At 40.8% G+C, this 16,692-nt stretch overlaps 2 protein-coding genes across 2 annotated transcripts in view; both read right to left on the minus strand.

Annotated features, from left to right (window-relative positions):
* Nucleotides 1–1,691: 1,691 nt before the first annotated feature.
* On the minus strand, nt 1,692–6,880 carry CCNB2 (cyclin B2). Its single transcript, XM_082488732.1, has 9 exons — nt 6,721–6,880; nt 5,604–5,732; nt 5,398–5,523; nt 4,822–4,992; nt 4,590–4,748; nt 4,021–4,257; nt 3,030–3,170; nt 2,340–2,450; nt 1,692–2,022 (listed from the first exon to the last, which is right to left on the minus strand). Exons 1-9 carry the CDS (start codon nt 6,742–6,744, stop codon nt 1,921–1,923), a joined length of 1,200 nt encoding a protein of 399 aa, XP_082344858.1. The 5' UTR covers nt 6,745–6,880; the 3' UTR covers nt 1,692–1,920.
* Nucleotides 6,881–9,134: 2,254 nt separating this feature from the next.
* RNF111 (ring finger protein 111) overlaps nt 9,135–16,692 on the minus strand; it is a 42,755-nt gene continuing 35,197 nt past the window's right edge. The window contains exons 10-13 of the mRNA XM_082488571.1: nt 12,799–12,891; nt 11,788–11,883; nt 10,766–10,893; nt 9,135–10,204 (exon numbers count right to left, since the gene is read on the minus strand). Coding sequence (XP_082344697.1) covers nt 10,087–10,204; nt 10,766–10,893; nt 11,788–11,883; nt 12,799–12,891 — 435 coding nt within the window. The 3' untranslated portion in view covers nt 9,135–10,086. The remainder of the gene's footprint in view (nt 10,205–10,765; nt 10,894–11,787; nt 11,884–12,798; nt 12,892–16,692) is intronic.

The raw sequence follows: 16,692 nt of genomic DNA on the forward strand, positions 1-16,692 counted from the left end.
GCAGGAGGGGCAGGGCGAAGGAGGAGCGGCGGGGCCAAAGAAAGGGCGGGGTGAAGGAGGGGGGCGGGGCGAAGCAGGAGGGCGAAGAAGCAGGGGCAAAGAAGGGGCGAAGACGGGGGGGGGGGGAGAGGGGGGCGAAGGGGGCGGGGCGATGGAGGGGGCGGGGTGAAGGAGGGGCGGGGCGATGGGGGCGAAGAGGGAGGGGAGAAGGGGAGCAGGGTGAAGGGGGGTGGGGCAAAGGGGGCGGGGCTAAGGAGGAGGGGGCGGGACGCAGGAGGGGGGGCGAAGGGGGGGCGAAGGGGGGGGCGAAGGGGGGGGCGAAGGGGGGGGGCGGGGTGAAGCAGGAGGGCGAAGAAGGAGGAGGGCGGGGTTAAGGAGGGGGGGTGAAGAAGGGGGGGGGAAGAAGAGGGGCGCGAAGAAGAAGGGGGGGGGCGAAGAAGAAGGGGGGGGCGAAGAAGAAGGGGGGAGGGGCGAAGAAGAAGGGCGGGGGGGCGAAGAAGAAGGGGGGGGAGGCGGGGGTGAAGCCGAAGGGGTGGCGGGGGCTAAACAGACAATGAAAAGCTAGGGTTTTTTTGTTTAAGAACAAGCAAGTTTTAAGAGCTGAGATTTTTCAAGAAGTCTCATCCCTAGATTTCCACACGTCCAGCCCCTGCACACGGAGCGGGGGGAGAAGACGGAGCGGGGGGAGAAGACGGAGCGGGGGGAGAAGACGGAGCGGGGGGAGAAGACGGAGCGGGGGGAGAAGACGGAGCGGGGGGAGAAGACGGAGCGGGGGGAGAAGACGGAGCGGGGGGAGAAGACGGAGCGGGGGGAGAAGACGGAGCCGGGGGAGAAGACGGAGCCGGGGGAGAAGACGGAGCCGGGGGAGAAGACGGAGCGTTGGCGGGTGCTAAACAGGCAATGAAAAGCTAGGGTTTTTTTGTTTAAGAACAAGCACGTTTTAAGAGCTGAGATTTTTCAAAAAGTCTCATCCCTAGATTTCCACACGTCCAGCCCCTGCACACAGTGGTCAGCACCACAGGAGACTCAGAACCTTGCTCCCCTTGTTCAGTTACACAAAGATAGAGAACATATTGTCTCACATCCACCTCAACAAAAAGATTTACAAGGCACGTATCTCTTACAGCCAGCCTACTTCTTTCCCTAAACTTGAAGGCAACAAAGGACAAAAAGAGAAATTCCTGTATATACATGTATATAAACAAAGGACAAAAAGAGAAATTCCTGTATATATATGTATATATTCACAGTATCACAGTATGCTGGGGATTGGAAGGGACCTCAAAAGATCATCTAGTCCAATCCCCCTGTCGGAGCAGGAACACCTAGACGAGGTTGCACAGGAAGGCGTCCAGGCGAGTTTTGAATGTCTCCAGAGAAGGAGACTCCACAACCTCCCTGGGCAGCCTTTGGGACAAGGCACTCAGATAAAGGACATATTTAGTATCCTTTACAGTACACCAAGATAAGATCAATATCTTCCTGTGCTTTCTTACCTTAAGAGTAAAACCAACAAGTTATTAAATATACTATATTACTAGTTACTCAATGTGCCACTATAAGGCCTAGAGAGTCTCATTGGACACAACAATTGAGAATAATCATCCACATCAAACTGCAAGTTGTATCAATCACCTATTTAGTCAAACACCCTGCTTGGACATTCGATTGCAGAGATGGGCAGGTAGTGCCTTAAAGATTCACAATACCTTTTTTTTTAATTATTTTTTTAAAAAAAGAGGAGCTTTATTTCTAGGTAGAAAGTTGTATTACAAATCAAGTTTAAAATTCCACCTTCAGAGTGAGTCCGAAATGGCTGTAGTAATGCAGGAACGCTATGTACAAAGAGCAGTAGTTTTGCCTCAATAGGCAAATGAGGACAAAGTGCATAGACCAGCAGGATGCGGCTGCCTGGGGTTATCATAACAGTGACATAGCCATGTCCCCAATTACCTCGCTGCTCAGTTGAGGGATTGTGCTGATGGACAGTAGTTCAACAGCTGCATACTTGCTCCTTACAGACTGCAACGAGAGAGGAACACTGTTACAAAAAAATTTACATGTACAGTATTTAGGTTCAGGCAGATAATTTTGGGTCAATTAGCCTGACTGCTTGGAAAACAAGCAAACAAACAAGGTTTGAAGTGAACCAGCTTGCAAAGTAGCAAAAGCACCATTTGCCTAAACGTTTTGAAGTTAGTACTAAAGCAACATCCTCTCACAGGCTTATTAGACTAGCATATGCTCCAAGATAACATACAGAACATTTACTGAAGGAGCCACAATACAAAGCAAAGATATTTGTAAAACATTAAAAAGATTTAAGTAGCTATACTTACAGTGTATTTTGTTAACTTCTTATTTACTTTGACCACGTTCTTGGCCATATGTTTCATAGTCATCACAAGACTCTCTTCTGTGTACCCAGTGTAGTACTGCTGCTTTGTACCCTGCAGCGTAAGGGTAAGAAATTTGAGATTTTGAAGTGGGCATCGCTGCTCGAGGCACAAACACTCCAGGCAGCAAATACCCTAAGCTTCATGCGCTAACCTTGAGTACTAGAGCCTGAAGTACCGTCAGTTTAGCTGACGGATCCGGAATAGTTTCTGATGTGCAGCACAAAAGTCTGGGCACATCAGTATCAAGAACCACACTTCTACACTGCACAGAGGATAAAAGCAGCAACCCTTCCAGGGGTAACCACTAGCTGAATTACAGTTCACAGTGCACAATTTCATTATTCTACATGTACTGCGAGAATTGTGAAAATCTACCCTTATTTACAGTTATCTAACTCAATACTTTCAAGAGAAAAATCCTTTCATACCACAGTGTTCACATAGAAAAACATAGTAAATTTTGAGGGGAACATTCTTTTTTCTACCTGCAACTCTGCATCAGGCTGTCCAACTGTCACTTGGTCACCAGCATTATTATCAACTTAAATGCAACTTTCTAAAGTAGTTGTTTTGATGGTTCAATTCAATCAACTGAAGGAAAAAAATAACAAGTTTGATTAAAATCCTTACCCATTTGTTACGTCCCAGAACCTTCTGGGACAAGCATAACGCAGCAGCTGCAATCTCTGAAGGACGATGGTGAACCATGTCATAGTCTATCAGTGTCAGCTCCATTAGGTATTTCGCTAGCGTATGTTGCTTAACATCAGCCTGCCAGATGGACAACTTGTTAATGCACAAAGTTTCACTTCATCTTATCATAATAATTCAGGACTGTTTATAGTATTCATTAACTGGCAAAACAAAAATAGCCAACAAAATATTAAGGTCTAGGGACCATCCTCTCTAACAGGCACTCATCTCAAAATCGAGAGCAGAGTCCAGAGCAGTTTAGTCTAGCAGCCACTTGGAATTTAGACACAAAGCTAAGCCATGGATTTTAACAGAAAACTGCAGTATCGGGCACTGCAGTGCCCAACTAGGAATTCAAGTACTCCCTCTGTAATACACTAAGGGGGAAGTGTAAAATGACATAAGGAGATGCTTATTAAAGCACTCAGCTAACTTCAAGAGTTACTAGTGGTCTGTTGAGGTAACCGAAGCCCACCTCGCGTGTGGGCAATTCACTCAACTGTAACTACCGAGGTGGGAAAAAAGGGTCAGGTCAAAGAGAAAGCTTATCTTTTGATTCTTAAATAATGCAGTACTTGAATGCAAAAATTATGAAGAAATGTAACATTGCTCCCCTTTCACTAGGGAATTCCCAGACAAGAGATCACTCTGAACGCAAGGGTTCTGCTCTAGTTACATTTAGTTTACTCCAACAGTACAAATACTGCCACTAAGACTGAACACAGGCCCCATTAAATACAAACATGAACTGGCTGCCACAGTGGTGTTGTCATGTTACTCCACATGGTGGAGTTTCATAGCCAAGTATTTCTTGATCCAGCGGGCAAGAAGAAAGCAAGTTAAGATCACGTGACAAAAATGCCGGAAATAATCCTGGTAAGACTTTACATGTATAGGAAAGCTCTCAACAATGAGGACAAGTACTCACCTCTCCAGCTTTTGATGCTCTTCTTAGGAAGTGAAGTGGAAGAGGTCGTCCCAAACAGAAGTTTAACTCTTTAAGAATCATTATCTCCATTTCTCTAACTTCATCACTGGTGTAGGCATTGTCAGTAATGTAAACAAAGTCTTCTACACATGGAGAGATCAACTCTTCATATTTTGAAGCTAGAAACAGTGCTGTCACACCCACCAGCTGAAGGGTCTTACGAGGTACTGGATGATTCTGCAAAATACGGGAATTTAAAAAGCAGACCACAAAATGTCAAACTCTAGATAAACAGATTCTAATTTATGAGTTTAAAACACCGGTATGACACTGCTCATTCTTACAACATAAATGAGATTTTCCACTTTGAGTCAGAAGCATCCCTGTAATGACAGGCTCAAGGAGGCCTGCACCCTCAGAATTAATGCTACATTACACAGAGCTCTTACCCAAAGAGCAGATTTTGTAGGTTCTTTATAGGATAAAGGATAAATCCTAAACTCCTTTAAAAACATAGCCACTGAACAAGTCTCCTAATCCAAACACGAGTTGGACAACATCTTACTTACTTGTAAGAAGCGATCTAGAACTGCAACACACATATACAGCGTCTCCTGCAAAAGGTTGAGTCTTGAGTGGACCTGGACAAGCCAGTCAACCAGAAGTGCACGCATACGCCCATTGAGTGTCTTCCCGTCAAGGTAATGCGGGCGGATTGATTGCTGCAACTGTTGGAGAAAGAGCTGTGTGAGAAACAAGATTACCACTATACAGCAGAAGCACAGACTCAGTATGTCATACCTCAAGCTCTCTCAGATACAGATAGATATCTTTTACGTAGTCACTGCACAGCTGGGGATTCCCCCGGTCCTCAGCATCAATGTCTTCTACATTGCTGAGCAACACATCAGAGAAGGCTTGGCACAAATCCTTCTCTTGCATAGACACATCCATAGGGACAGGAGGTGGAACCTAATGAACAGATCATAGTGCTTACATATCTACTGTTTAAGCTGCAATGTTCCTTCATCTCTGCAGTTTTCCAGTTGCTAATACAATTTCTTAAGATAAAAGAAGTTGAAACTGAGCTTACATTCTAGTGCCAGCAAGCCTTCACCAAGATGTCATATAGACAGAATCAGAAGACCTTCTAGTAATTGCCAGCTAAAGCAGAAACATCATCCAGTACTCCAACAGCTAGTTCTGCCACTCTAACGTTAGCCTTTAAGCACAACATGCATTAAACCAAAACCCCAGTACGGAAGCTTTGCTTTTTCAGCCAGGAAATGAGATAACACCTACAGATAAACTAATCTGTAGTTAGAGTTCCAAGCTGCAAATCAAATTAAGAATTAGAACACTATCATTAGTTCCTACCTCTGGAACACCAGTTTCTTTGAATGCTTGATTCACAGCAGCTGGAGGTTTAGGCAGTACAGTTACATTTGTTGTCTTACTAGGTCCTTTCGTAGGTTTTATAGGTGCCTTGGAGCATTCTGTTTTCTGTAGTGAAAAAAATTACTGTTAGTACAGAGCTAGTAATTGACCTTTTCCTTATACGTAGATGTCAAATGTTCCTTTACCTTAACTATATGTGTTCCTCTTGTAGCAGCTCGATTTCCGATTTCTTCCAAAGCAGCCCTTTTGCCAGTAAGGTGAGTTTTGGCTTTACTTTTAAGTTCTGTCCCAGCATTCTCCATCCCTCTAGTGACCTAAACCAAAAGAATTGCCGTTTAAGAGTCAAAGATTAACTTTATTTAGTTTTCAGATGCCTAACTCCATTATACACTTACCACCACTGTGCCAGTGTACCTCTGTGCATGCTATCCACTACTCGACCTGTTTTTATTTCCTACCCATTCATGCATGCTCAGAGGAAGAAGTCTCCCCTGTATAGGTTTCAGACAGTACTGTACTCTCTGAAACTGCGTCCCAAGACTAGAGCAATGCACCCCACCTTGTTCTTCCTCACTGATGGTTTTTTAATGAGTGCTTACCTGCTACTTGGCTATTTACTGTATTTGCACACTTTCTAAGTACAACAGCATTCCCGTTAACAAAGCAATTTCTTTATTACATATATAACCCCTAAATAAAAAGGTTAGGTTAAACGTACAAAAATAAAAATCCCTTGTTACGCGCAGCAAAGAAACCACCAGGTTTCAGGTTTCTCGTGTAGTTTAGTTTAAATCATTAGACAGCCGCCGTAGAAAAGAGGCTCCCGTAATCCATTTCCGCAGCTCCCCGCTAAGTAGCTTTAGTTTTCTCCCTTCCTCCCGCACTCCGAGGGGGAGGAGCGGCCGGCCGAGGCCAGGTGGGAGCCGAGGGCGGCGCCCAGCGAAAGACCCGTGCCCTCCAACGCGGGGGTGGGGGGGAGGGGGCAAGGCTGCGCAGAACCCAGCTTACCACCCAGCTCGGCCCGGCTTCAGGCCCCTCTCTTCCTCCCGCAGGCCCGGCCCCGCTCCGGCCATAAAAGCGCAGCGGGTCGGGAAGGGGAGGGGGGGCTCCCGGTCAGCTGCAGCGCGTAACGCCGCCGCCCCCCCTCCCGTACAGAGCCCTCGCCAGACCGCTCGCGCTGCGGCTTCAGTGTTCAGCTGCCTGAGGGGAAAGAGCGGCAAGGCTTGGGGGCGGCTTGCCCCCTCGCTCCCTCTTTCCACCAGGTCGCCTCCCGTGCCCACCCCCCACATCACAAGTACTCACAGCGGCGCGGCGCGGCAGCGGCATGGCTATGGGTGCAGAGAGGAGGCGAGAGGAGGCAGCAGCCAGTCCTCAGAGAGCAGCGCCGGTCGCAGCGAAGGTGGCGACTGCCGGCTCGTGCCGCCGCAGCTCCCTTTAAAACCCCTCCCGCTCTCCTATAGGGCAGCTTTGTACGATGCACGTCCTCCATTGGTCCACCTTCTCAGGGCCCTCCCAAACAGGAAGCGGCTCAAACGACTTCCGGCAAGCCGGGCCGTGTGGACGGGGGCGGCGCGGCGCACGGCGTGTTGGGGCGAACCCAAGGTCGCAAAACAAGACCTCCCATCAGAGCCCCGGGGCCGGGGCCTCCGCCGCAGGGGCTAAATGTCAATCCTTCACTGAATTTTTTCTTGGGCAGTACCTGAAAGAATACCGATCAAGACTTGCAAAGGCAAAACAAAGCAAAAGGAAAAAAACCACACACTTGCGTAAGAAATAGATTTTTGAATGATACCAGTCTAACATTTTATTTATTGCATACAAAAGGATTTCTTTTGACAATGGAATTTTATATGAAAAGTAATTTGATGCATACTGTTGAGAATCTTATCTTCAAAGTCAAAGATGCTGCAGAAAACTTAAGGCAATGCATCTAAGCATATAACGCACAGTAAGTGGTGGAAATTTTCAAAAATCAAATGCCTATTCTTTTTCCTTCCCTTAAATTACAATTAAGTAACAACTTTCTGGAACAGAAGTAGGCTGCAGCTTTACTAGCCCCTGCAGTAGCATGTAAGATCAGAACACTGTGATTCCTGGCAAATACCTAAGTATTCAACATCACATTACAATGTTATGCATACATTTAAAAGCAAGACAATATCAGTAGCAGTTATAAAACAAGTCAATTCATGGACCACTAAAATACCTCTAGTACCAGGCACCCAAATCAGGCGCATAAAAGATTTCCTAAAAATAAAATAAAAATAAAAATCCCCCAAACCTGTGCTTCTTTGTCCCGTAAGGAAGCCAAAATAGATTCTCTCTCATACCCAGGGTCTCACTTATTTCAGAGGCCCCATTTTTTTTTTTTTTTTGTCCCATGTCTCTCAAGTACCTTCTTGGAAGCATTTAAAAGTGAGTATCATCAGACTTCAAGCGTCAGTGCTCAACTAACCTCCCTCCTCTTCAACAGTCACCAACGGACCGAAAGTGTCTGTTCAGTTACTTTTATTCATTTTTACCAATGGAGCTTCAACTTCATACTCACTTTCAGTTTCCTACAGCCATAATGTTCAAGAAGCTTTAGCATAAAACCATGTCAGGTTTTGAAGCAGTCAAATCATGTGTTGCCTCTCTCCCATATTCCCCATTGTACAAGCACAAAGTGGTTTTAAGTTCAGTTTTAGCAATGCAGTTAAGCTTGAAAACGTCCATTTATCACACATGCTGGAATAAAATTTCTCTCCACTTAAAGCCTCAGTGCCAGAGGTGTTAAGTTTGTTGCCAGCAATAGACACTGCACTGGCAAATGCTACCCCTAACAGATTAAAAAAAAATGAAAAAAATAAAAGGGAAGCAGCTTTAACCAGACAGACAAAAACAGGCATCAAATTAATAAGGTAATATTTATAAATGGATCACTTTTTTTAGCGTAAACATAACAGTTAATCTCCTAAGTTTACTGTAAACCATGGTACACAATCTGATTATGAAAGACAAAGACAAGAGAAACTGAAGGTATTTATTATTCAATCCACTTACAAAGCAGGTGGCTTAATGCAAGCTTATTGACATGTTCATATATGATCCCCGAGGAACATCTTGTCCAAAGTGACAGTAACACTGTCTCAATGTTTTTGCACATTTGCATTTTGCAATGTTGAGCACATTTAAATAAACTATAATCTATCATATGTGAAAGAATGTTGATGAACAACTTGAATCCTGATGTGGATTAAAACCTCCTCCAAAGGTGAAATGTTAGTACAGTATAACTTAATTCTATATACTATATTATGCAGCAAATCTTAACTATAGAAAATATTTCGATCAGTGATGGACTGTTGGTAATTTATAAAGAGGGAATCTATGATCAAGGCAAAAACTAGGTAACCACATAATTTGTGTTTCGTTTTCTACAGAAATTTACAGGCTTTCAATTTACTAATGAAAAATAAAACAAGAGACAAGTGGATTTAGCTAACTTTATTAACTTTAAAACTAATAAAAATCCCAAGACAAGCCTGGAATCCTTAGAAGTTCTATGAATGCACGTATATCTGCTACCCACCCCTCCGAGCCCTCCCCCCCAAAAAAACCGAAACCACCAAAAAAACAAGAACCCTGCAGCTCTAAGTCCTTATTGAATGGTTTTATATTTAAAAAAATCCACCAAAACCAAAACAAAAAACACAAACCAACCCCCCCCCCAAATGTGCGCAGATACTTCAACTTAAGTTAGCAGAAGACCAAACAGATTCTAAGCTTTTTCTCAACTTCCCTAATAATTCTTTCAATCTGCAAGTATCTACAATCCAGCTAACCGAAATCAACATTTAGTGTTCACTAGAGCTGTTTCACAGCAGCAAATATATAAGTTAGGGATTCAAATTACTAGACATAGGAAGAAAATGATAAATACAATCTGAACAGCAGTCTAAATGTTTAATATTGACATTCAAATATATCTGCATTGTGCTGAAATTTTAAAAACACAAAAATTGAACAGACAAAAACTCTGGTGATGAGTATGCTATAGGTATCAGTCAAACTGAATATAGTTCATATTCTGTTCCCAGCATTAAGGATGTTATTTGACTCAGAACTGATATTGTAAATATACAGCAGCCATTTTTTCCTAATTAAGGAATGTCTCAATACATAATATTATCCTTTTCTAGATGATCTTTATACACTTAAACTAAAATATATGTTTGATTAAATTAAGGAATCCGAGGTTAGTAATGAGTGAAATCATACTTTCAAAGCTCGATACTATGTAAAACAACCCAAAAAAAAAAAAAAAAAAAAAAAAGAGACCACACAATTCTACTTACTAAAGCAGCTAATCTTGCCTGCAAGTTTGGGGTCACAAAGCCCATAATATGTGCAAACAAATGCAATACAAGGAACCATGCAAAAATACAGTAATGAATTCAAAGAAAAAAAAATGTAAAACCTAAAAAAAAGTTTTATAAATACACTGAAACTCAACTGTCTTCTACATAAACCGTAGGTCTAGCATTAGTTGTACCATATAGCAGAGCCAGCACTCTAGGTTCAATGCTTCCAAATCTGCGCAGGTAAGTCATGCCATCTTTGGTTGACTGCAGTACCAGGAAGGATGAGAGGGAGCAAGAGGGAGGACAAGAGTTCTGGAAAGCGCTGTCAACTTTCACTAGGCAGTTGAGCCTCAATGTCCACTCTGCAAATGGGGCACTTCTTGTTAGTAATCAACCACTGATCTACACAGACTTGGTGGAAAAGGTGCATACATGGAAGGCGCCTGTCATCAGAACAGAAAAACATTCGTGTTAATAAAGCATTTCCATCTCAACATACCCACTGAAAAACAGGTTTTGCTATCGAGGTGCCTATTCTTTTTGCACATGCATGTTTTTCCACAAGTTTCACTAGCCTTTCCAGTTGAACCTGCATTTTGTCTAGTTGCAAGAAGAAATGGATATGGGCAATGAAGTCAAGCATCAGCTAGTTTCTGCTGTATTACACTGATTTAAACCTGCTATAGTTTAAGTAGCATTATGTCAGAAAAACTAAAATCAACAGTCCTGATTAACTCAAGGTATCAACTTGGGCTCGTGTTACAAGACAGACAGCCAACTTATGGAAGACCAAAAAATAACCTACATTCTACTCAAAGACAATACAGAGTGAACAACGCGTGTTTTCAAATGCAACCCATTTTACTTATTGGTTCAACGACAGATAGTCTTTAATGGCAACTGTTAACCTAGGGAGTATTGCAGAGAGTAGCATACCGTGTTCAAGTATGGTCTCAAAGCCAGCACATTAACATTATATTCTAATATTCATTGCTACTATTTACCTGACATCTTCACCTTCCTCCAATATCGACAAACAGATGGTACACTTTTCCTCTGTGTCTTCTTCTGTTCCTTCCTCCCCATCTTGTTTGCAGTGCAGTTTCCTCTGTGAGAACCAATCAGTTGTTACCTTATTAGTAGAGATGACATTATTGACAAACTGAGTAAAATCTGTTTTTAATACATATTCAACACATACTTCTTTTTAAACATTTAATAATATTTATTCAAATATATTTGAATCAAAATGAATCAATAACTAGCACCTGGAGCAAAAGCACTGGACATTTCAGATTTATTTAACTATTGTTAATTACAAAAGTTTACTGGACTTTGAAAATACTACTTTCATACTGTTGCAACCTGTCCTTTTACTTCTGGTCTATGTATAAATATCTTCATTTCATTCATGAAGAGGCAAAAAAAAAAAAAAATCCTTCCAAACCTAGTATCTTCAGTCGCTTTTTATCAAGTATGAAAGAACACTATGTAAATGTGGACGGGATTCTGTATTACGGTATAACAAACTCCAACTAAGAGACAACTTCAGTTGACGAAAATCTGTACCAGATTAAAACTTCCCAGTGTCCCTGGGTCTTCCTAATGTGACCAGAGTAAAGGTTAAAAAGATACATACCAAGCAGGTAAGCATCATGAACAATTTATTGCAAAAAGTCTCACTTTATCTGATGAATTCTCACTGAAGTCTGTTGACGAGTCTGTTAGCTATTGCCAACAGTTATTTCATTGCTCACAAGGCTATTCATAACTGCTGGACAACTTATTCAATCATATCAAAACACTTTTGTTTATCACGTTACAGTAGCTCTTTATCTAGGGACCAAATTTTTAGTTTTATCTAAGAAGTGACATTGTAAGCTTTGCTTACAATCCTTGAAAATTGCAAGATACAGAAAACATGCACTTGTTGAAGCTGGTATTTCTGAAGATTTAAGCTAAATGTAAATATTATTACATTTTTCAAGAAATATTACCGACAGGTGACAATTTGAGAAATCCTCACCTTTTTGTATTTATGTGGATACGTGCATCTTTCTATAGTTCCCTGTGTTGCTCCACGATTAACATTCCCTAATCGTTCCTCCAAGTGAATCAGCTCCTAAAAAAACCAACAAGGAATAAACAGTGTAAGAACTGTTATTTCAGGTACCTTGAGTAAATATTAATTTTGTTCTAACCCATTCGCAGAAAGACAAACTCTTAATTCCCAACTTATTCAAATTCAGGCAAAGCAGAAAAGAATATGTTGTGTGGGAAACATGATGGGTTTGTGTAGAAAAACCCACACAACGCAGCCTGGTATTTTTAAGCAACAGGGAAACGCTATTTTACTCCTAAAAAAATTAGAAATTGTTTGTCAGCTAGGAATGGTTATCAGTATGTTCACACATACTTGCGTGTCTAATGAGGAAGTTGCAATTAAAATGCAGTCATTAAGGCTTAGAAAAAAATAACGTTGCTTAAGTTGAAATACAATGACTGATTTATTTTTCTCCAGCAATGAGTTTATTAGAACCATGAGATGTCACTGAAGATGTTTTCAGTGGACTAGGTCATTAACTCTCTGCATCTGATACCTTTTATTCTCTTTTTTTTTTTTTTTTTTTTCTTCCCTCAGTTTCAGTTCCTGCACTACATGAACAGGACAGCACTGTTAAAGCTGCCAAATTGCACCCTCACTAGGAGGATCCTGGCACAGTTTTCAGAGACAGCACTACCTTTTACCAACATATCATGTGAATACTGCATCCTACTAACGAGGCCGGTGGGCAGAGCAAGATGTACTGTCAGTTAATAACCACCTACACCTACTTTGTCCAGGGCACCTTCTATTGACTGACTTTTCAATGTGCTTTTATCCCAGTTGACAATAGTGAGGTCATTCCATAAATAAAGGGTATTTTCATTATGATTCTTTTACATCTATATATACACAACTAGCTCTACCATAAACCCTCCCCGTATTCCCTTATGACACATTTTGACATATATCTAGTTTTATTCTATTACAAACCTCAAAATTGCCCCTGAAAGGGCCTCTGAATGATGTTCCATCCAATCCCGATGAAATGTAACGGATGTGAGGGTAGCCCGCCATGTCTGGTACCTATTCAAACAGCAGACGTTAAGTTAAACCTATTCAGAACAGTTTCAGTATTTTACTGTTCACTTTGTAAAATTTAAGATCCTTTTGCTTTTATTGAATCACTTATTCTTTATACTCCTCAGCTGGAGCATACAATTCCAACTGATGACATAACACACCACCACTCAGCTCTCTAAAAGTAACCAGAAGCAAACCAGAAGTAAGACTAGATCCTCCATTATAATCTCTCCACATCTGCATTACGTATTGCTTGGTCTCACTTCCCAAGTCTCAAAATCTCAACCTACTTTGTATAAACCACCATAAATATCTTCCTATTTTTGTAAACAAAACACTTAAAAGCTACACATGAAGTTACAAAAAGGACTTGCTATAGATTCTTAAATGTCAGTTTTTGGTACCACAGAAGAAACAAGGCTAACACTCAGTCTGAAAAAAAATACCAGCCAATATCCTTATCTTGCCCCAAAACAACTGAACATCTTCAAACACACTTCAAATTTAGAGGCAGATAAAAAAAAGTGACACTCAAAACTCGCATCTAAAGTCACAGTCCACTCTACATACACTCTGTCTTCAAGCATCCACTGACTTCCTTGCATATTGAGATACAAGCAGTGAACAAAATACCAGTGTCCAGAGATGTACCCTACAGGCAGTTCAAGCACCAGCGCTTTTCATACAGGAAAACACCTGCAGAGCAGGGCTTCTGCGTTCTATTTTTTACCCCCGCAAGATGAATGAATAACGGTATTGACTTTTTGTCAGAAACATACCAGCAGCAATTTTTAATGAACAGGTGGGAGGAAAAAACCCAAAGTGACCAGCAGATTCAGTTTACTTAATCAGGTAGAGTGCACTGATACAAGGACTGTAAGCAGCAGCTCATTTGGAAAGAACAGTAAGTACTTCAGAAGTACTATCTTCCTTTCTGTGCTATCAGCTGGTAACGTCTCTGCTGCTGCACATGACAGCTCAAAATTCATCTCATGAGGCTGTCAACAAGTCAGACATCCCAGATATTATTCGTGAAGTCAGGTATTCATGTATGTCTCCTTATTTCCAGCAGACACTTCTAAGCTTAACATACATAAAGGTGTAAAACTGAATTAACGCATTGTGAGAAAGCATAGGCCCAGACAAAGTTACTCATATAACGTAACAGACCAATAAGCTAAACTTTCTATATTTTTTTCAAATCTAGACTGGTAATCAAAAGCTGACAGGGATAGAAAAAAAATTTCTCTGCCCTAAATATTGATTTTTCCAGAAAAGAAAAACAGAATCTGATTATTTTAAAGCAGTTTACATGGTGCTTGTTAACGATGATCATGCAGTGCCAATATAAGCCACAAATACAGCCACAATATTAGTATTAGACTTTTACAAAATAGACTAACAGAAACTGAAGATTTAACTTCGCAGAATATTTCCAGAATCCTAATACAAGAGGTGCCTCTCTCATAAGTAGCCTACTTATCTGTTGGTCTGGTACTAATTAGAGCCGGAGATGGGAAACAAGCAAGACAGGATGACTGCTGCGAACTCTAACAGCTGATCAATTTAAAGATCTGAATTGTTATGCAATATGCAGAGTGTATTTACAGAGGTTATATACTAACACATGAATTCAATATGACTGCAAATATAGAATTTTTATATCACAAGACAGGTATATTCATCTGCATGCCTAAACACTTCATGTGACATTGTTGGTGTCACAGGTCTTACAGTTTGACAATAAAAACTGCAGCTGTAACAAAGGAACTTGGGAGAGTGCATCAAAAAGACAATAATTTGTAAAGACTACATTGTAAGAAATCTGTCTTAGATAATCAGTGATTTATGATCCATTCTCCACTTCAGTGTGTAATTCTACTTTGTCCTCCAATTACAGATAATGCACTTCAAGAACTAGGTCACTCATCCACACTATGAACATATTTGTTGTCCCAGTTTTTTACTAGGCACAGACCTGGCTGGCATCATTTGGAAGTTTCCATTGCCTGTTCTTGCATCGTGAATCGGTTGCCTCCACTCAGAGGAAAGAAAACTCCTGACAAAACCTAACCCCCGTCTCAGGAGTGACTTTCACCACTTGTTTTTTGATTCCCCAGGACTTGAAACAGCCTGTTGGAAAACAATGCATCTGATAGTGCAGATAGTGCATCATTACAGGTGTATTGCTGCAATGCAATAATTACAATTCCAAAGGTCAGAGTTGATAAACTGCAGTGATGGGCACCTGGACAGGTCTCCCATTTGGAACAAATTCTGCTACTGGGGACTATCTATTTAAGAAATCTACTAAATTTATCACTAGAAAACCAACCAAGAATTTCTCAGAGTGTGTACCACAATGAACTACAGAACTCAGACAACAAAACTATTGGGTGGGACAATACATTTTCATGCTAATAAAAGGGCCTTCATATTCTCGTGATGGGGAATGGCATAAGACCTCTGCAAAATTACCTGAACATACACTATGTACAGGCTCTTCTATAAAATATTGTGAGAGCACAGCTTTCTGGCCAAATAAAACACTGAATTTGAAAAAACAACTCTGTAAGAAAAAAATAGCTCTTCTAGGCCTGCAGAATAAACAGTCTGCTACATAGCAAGATTTGAACTAATTATATTTGTGACTACAAGCTGGAGGAAAGATGGGCAAGAGCAAACTATCAATAATGCCCAACTAAGAACAGTCTGATTAAAATCCCTTTGACAACTTCAAATGCAAAGAGAAGATTTGAGCTCTCTTGAAACAGCTTCACACACAAATGGAAGCGTGTTTTCAGTAAGTTTTCATATTGAACATAAGAAAAGAGGAAAAGCTTAAAGCTAATGAAGAAAGTAAAGAGTTAAAAGTAATGCCAGCCTGCAGTGTTTGTATGTATTCTTTCAGATACAGTCAAATTATACTACATGCTTTAAAGCAATATACTCTAGGCCTGCAAGTTCCAGTACAACTTTGCCAAGAACTGTTTCCAAGTATCAACTATTTTCTTGTTTTGCACTTTATATTGACACTTCCCACTACCACAGAAATTTGCAACAACTAAAAAATTCAAGGCTAAGTCTGAACCATTTACAACACAAACATTCTGAAACAGTTTGAAACAGATAACCTGCAGGAAAGATCTTCCTTGCTACCTTCCTTTCAACACCTTCTGCCTTTCCAGAATATTTTTGCCTTTCAGCTGCCACAGTCAGTGAAGATATTCTCCCATTGTATGGTACTACTTATTTGTCCATCCCAGCCTTTTATTAAATGGTTCACATTAAGTACAATCTTCATACATATTAAAACAAATCCAAACAATAAGCTTATCCAGTTAATCACTCAGGTCCACATCAATACTCAAAAAGAAGTAAAGCCAATGAATTAAAATCTTAATAAACCAAATTCAAACAAGGAAAATTCGCAGGTTTCATAGAGAGACACTGTGTGAAGGAGCAAATAATGTGTGCTGCATAGCTAAAACCTAACTGTAACTGTGTCTGAGGGGAACATAAAATCAGCATTCTTCAGTAGCCAATATTCTACAAAAACCTGAGGAACAGTAATTCAAGTTTATACTAAGAAAAAAGTAGCAGATGCATTACAAAAGTCCATTTTCTTATTTGAAAAATGCAGTTAAATTTGATGCAGCTAATCAAGGCTATTTCAAATCTAAAATTCATCTTGAACTACTATTGCTACATTAAGTTACAGCCATAAGCTAAGTGTTCAGATATTTTACAGGAAGTTCGTTAGCATTTTTGTATTGAACAGTTGCATCTCTTAGAGCTGTGATG

Source organism: Vanellus vanellus (genome assembly GCF_965231255.1).
Source record: "Vanellus vanellus genome assembly, chromosome: 11".
In the NCBI taxonomy this organism is placed as follows: Eukaryota; Metazoa; Chordata; class Aves; order Charadriiformes; family Charadriidae; genus Vanellus; species Vanellus vanellus.

Excerpts from the sequence above, each read along its gene's own strand:
- CCNB2 (XM_082488732.1), bottom strand. The coding sequence starts at position 6,744 with ATGCCGCTGCCGCGCCGCGCCGCT. Across the intron at positions 5,733-6,720 it reads CGCTGCCGCGCCGCGCCGCT|GTCACTAGAGGGATGGAGAA; the intron begins GTGAGTACTTGT and ends CTTTTGGTTTAG. Across the intron at positions 5,524-5,603 it reads GAGGAACACATATAGTTAAG|AAAACAGAATGCTCCAAGGC; the intron begins GTAAAGGAACAT and ends TTTTCACTACAG.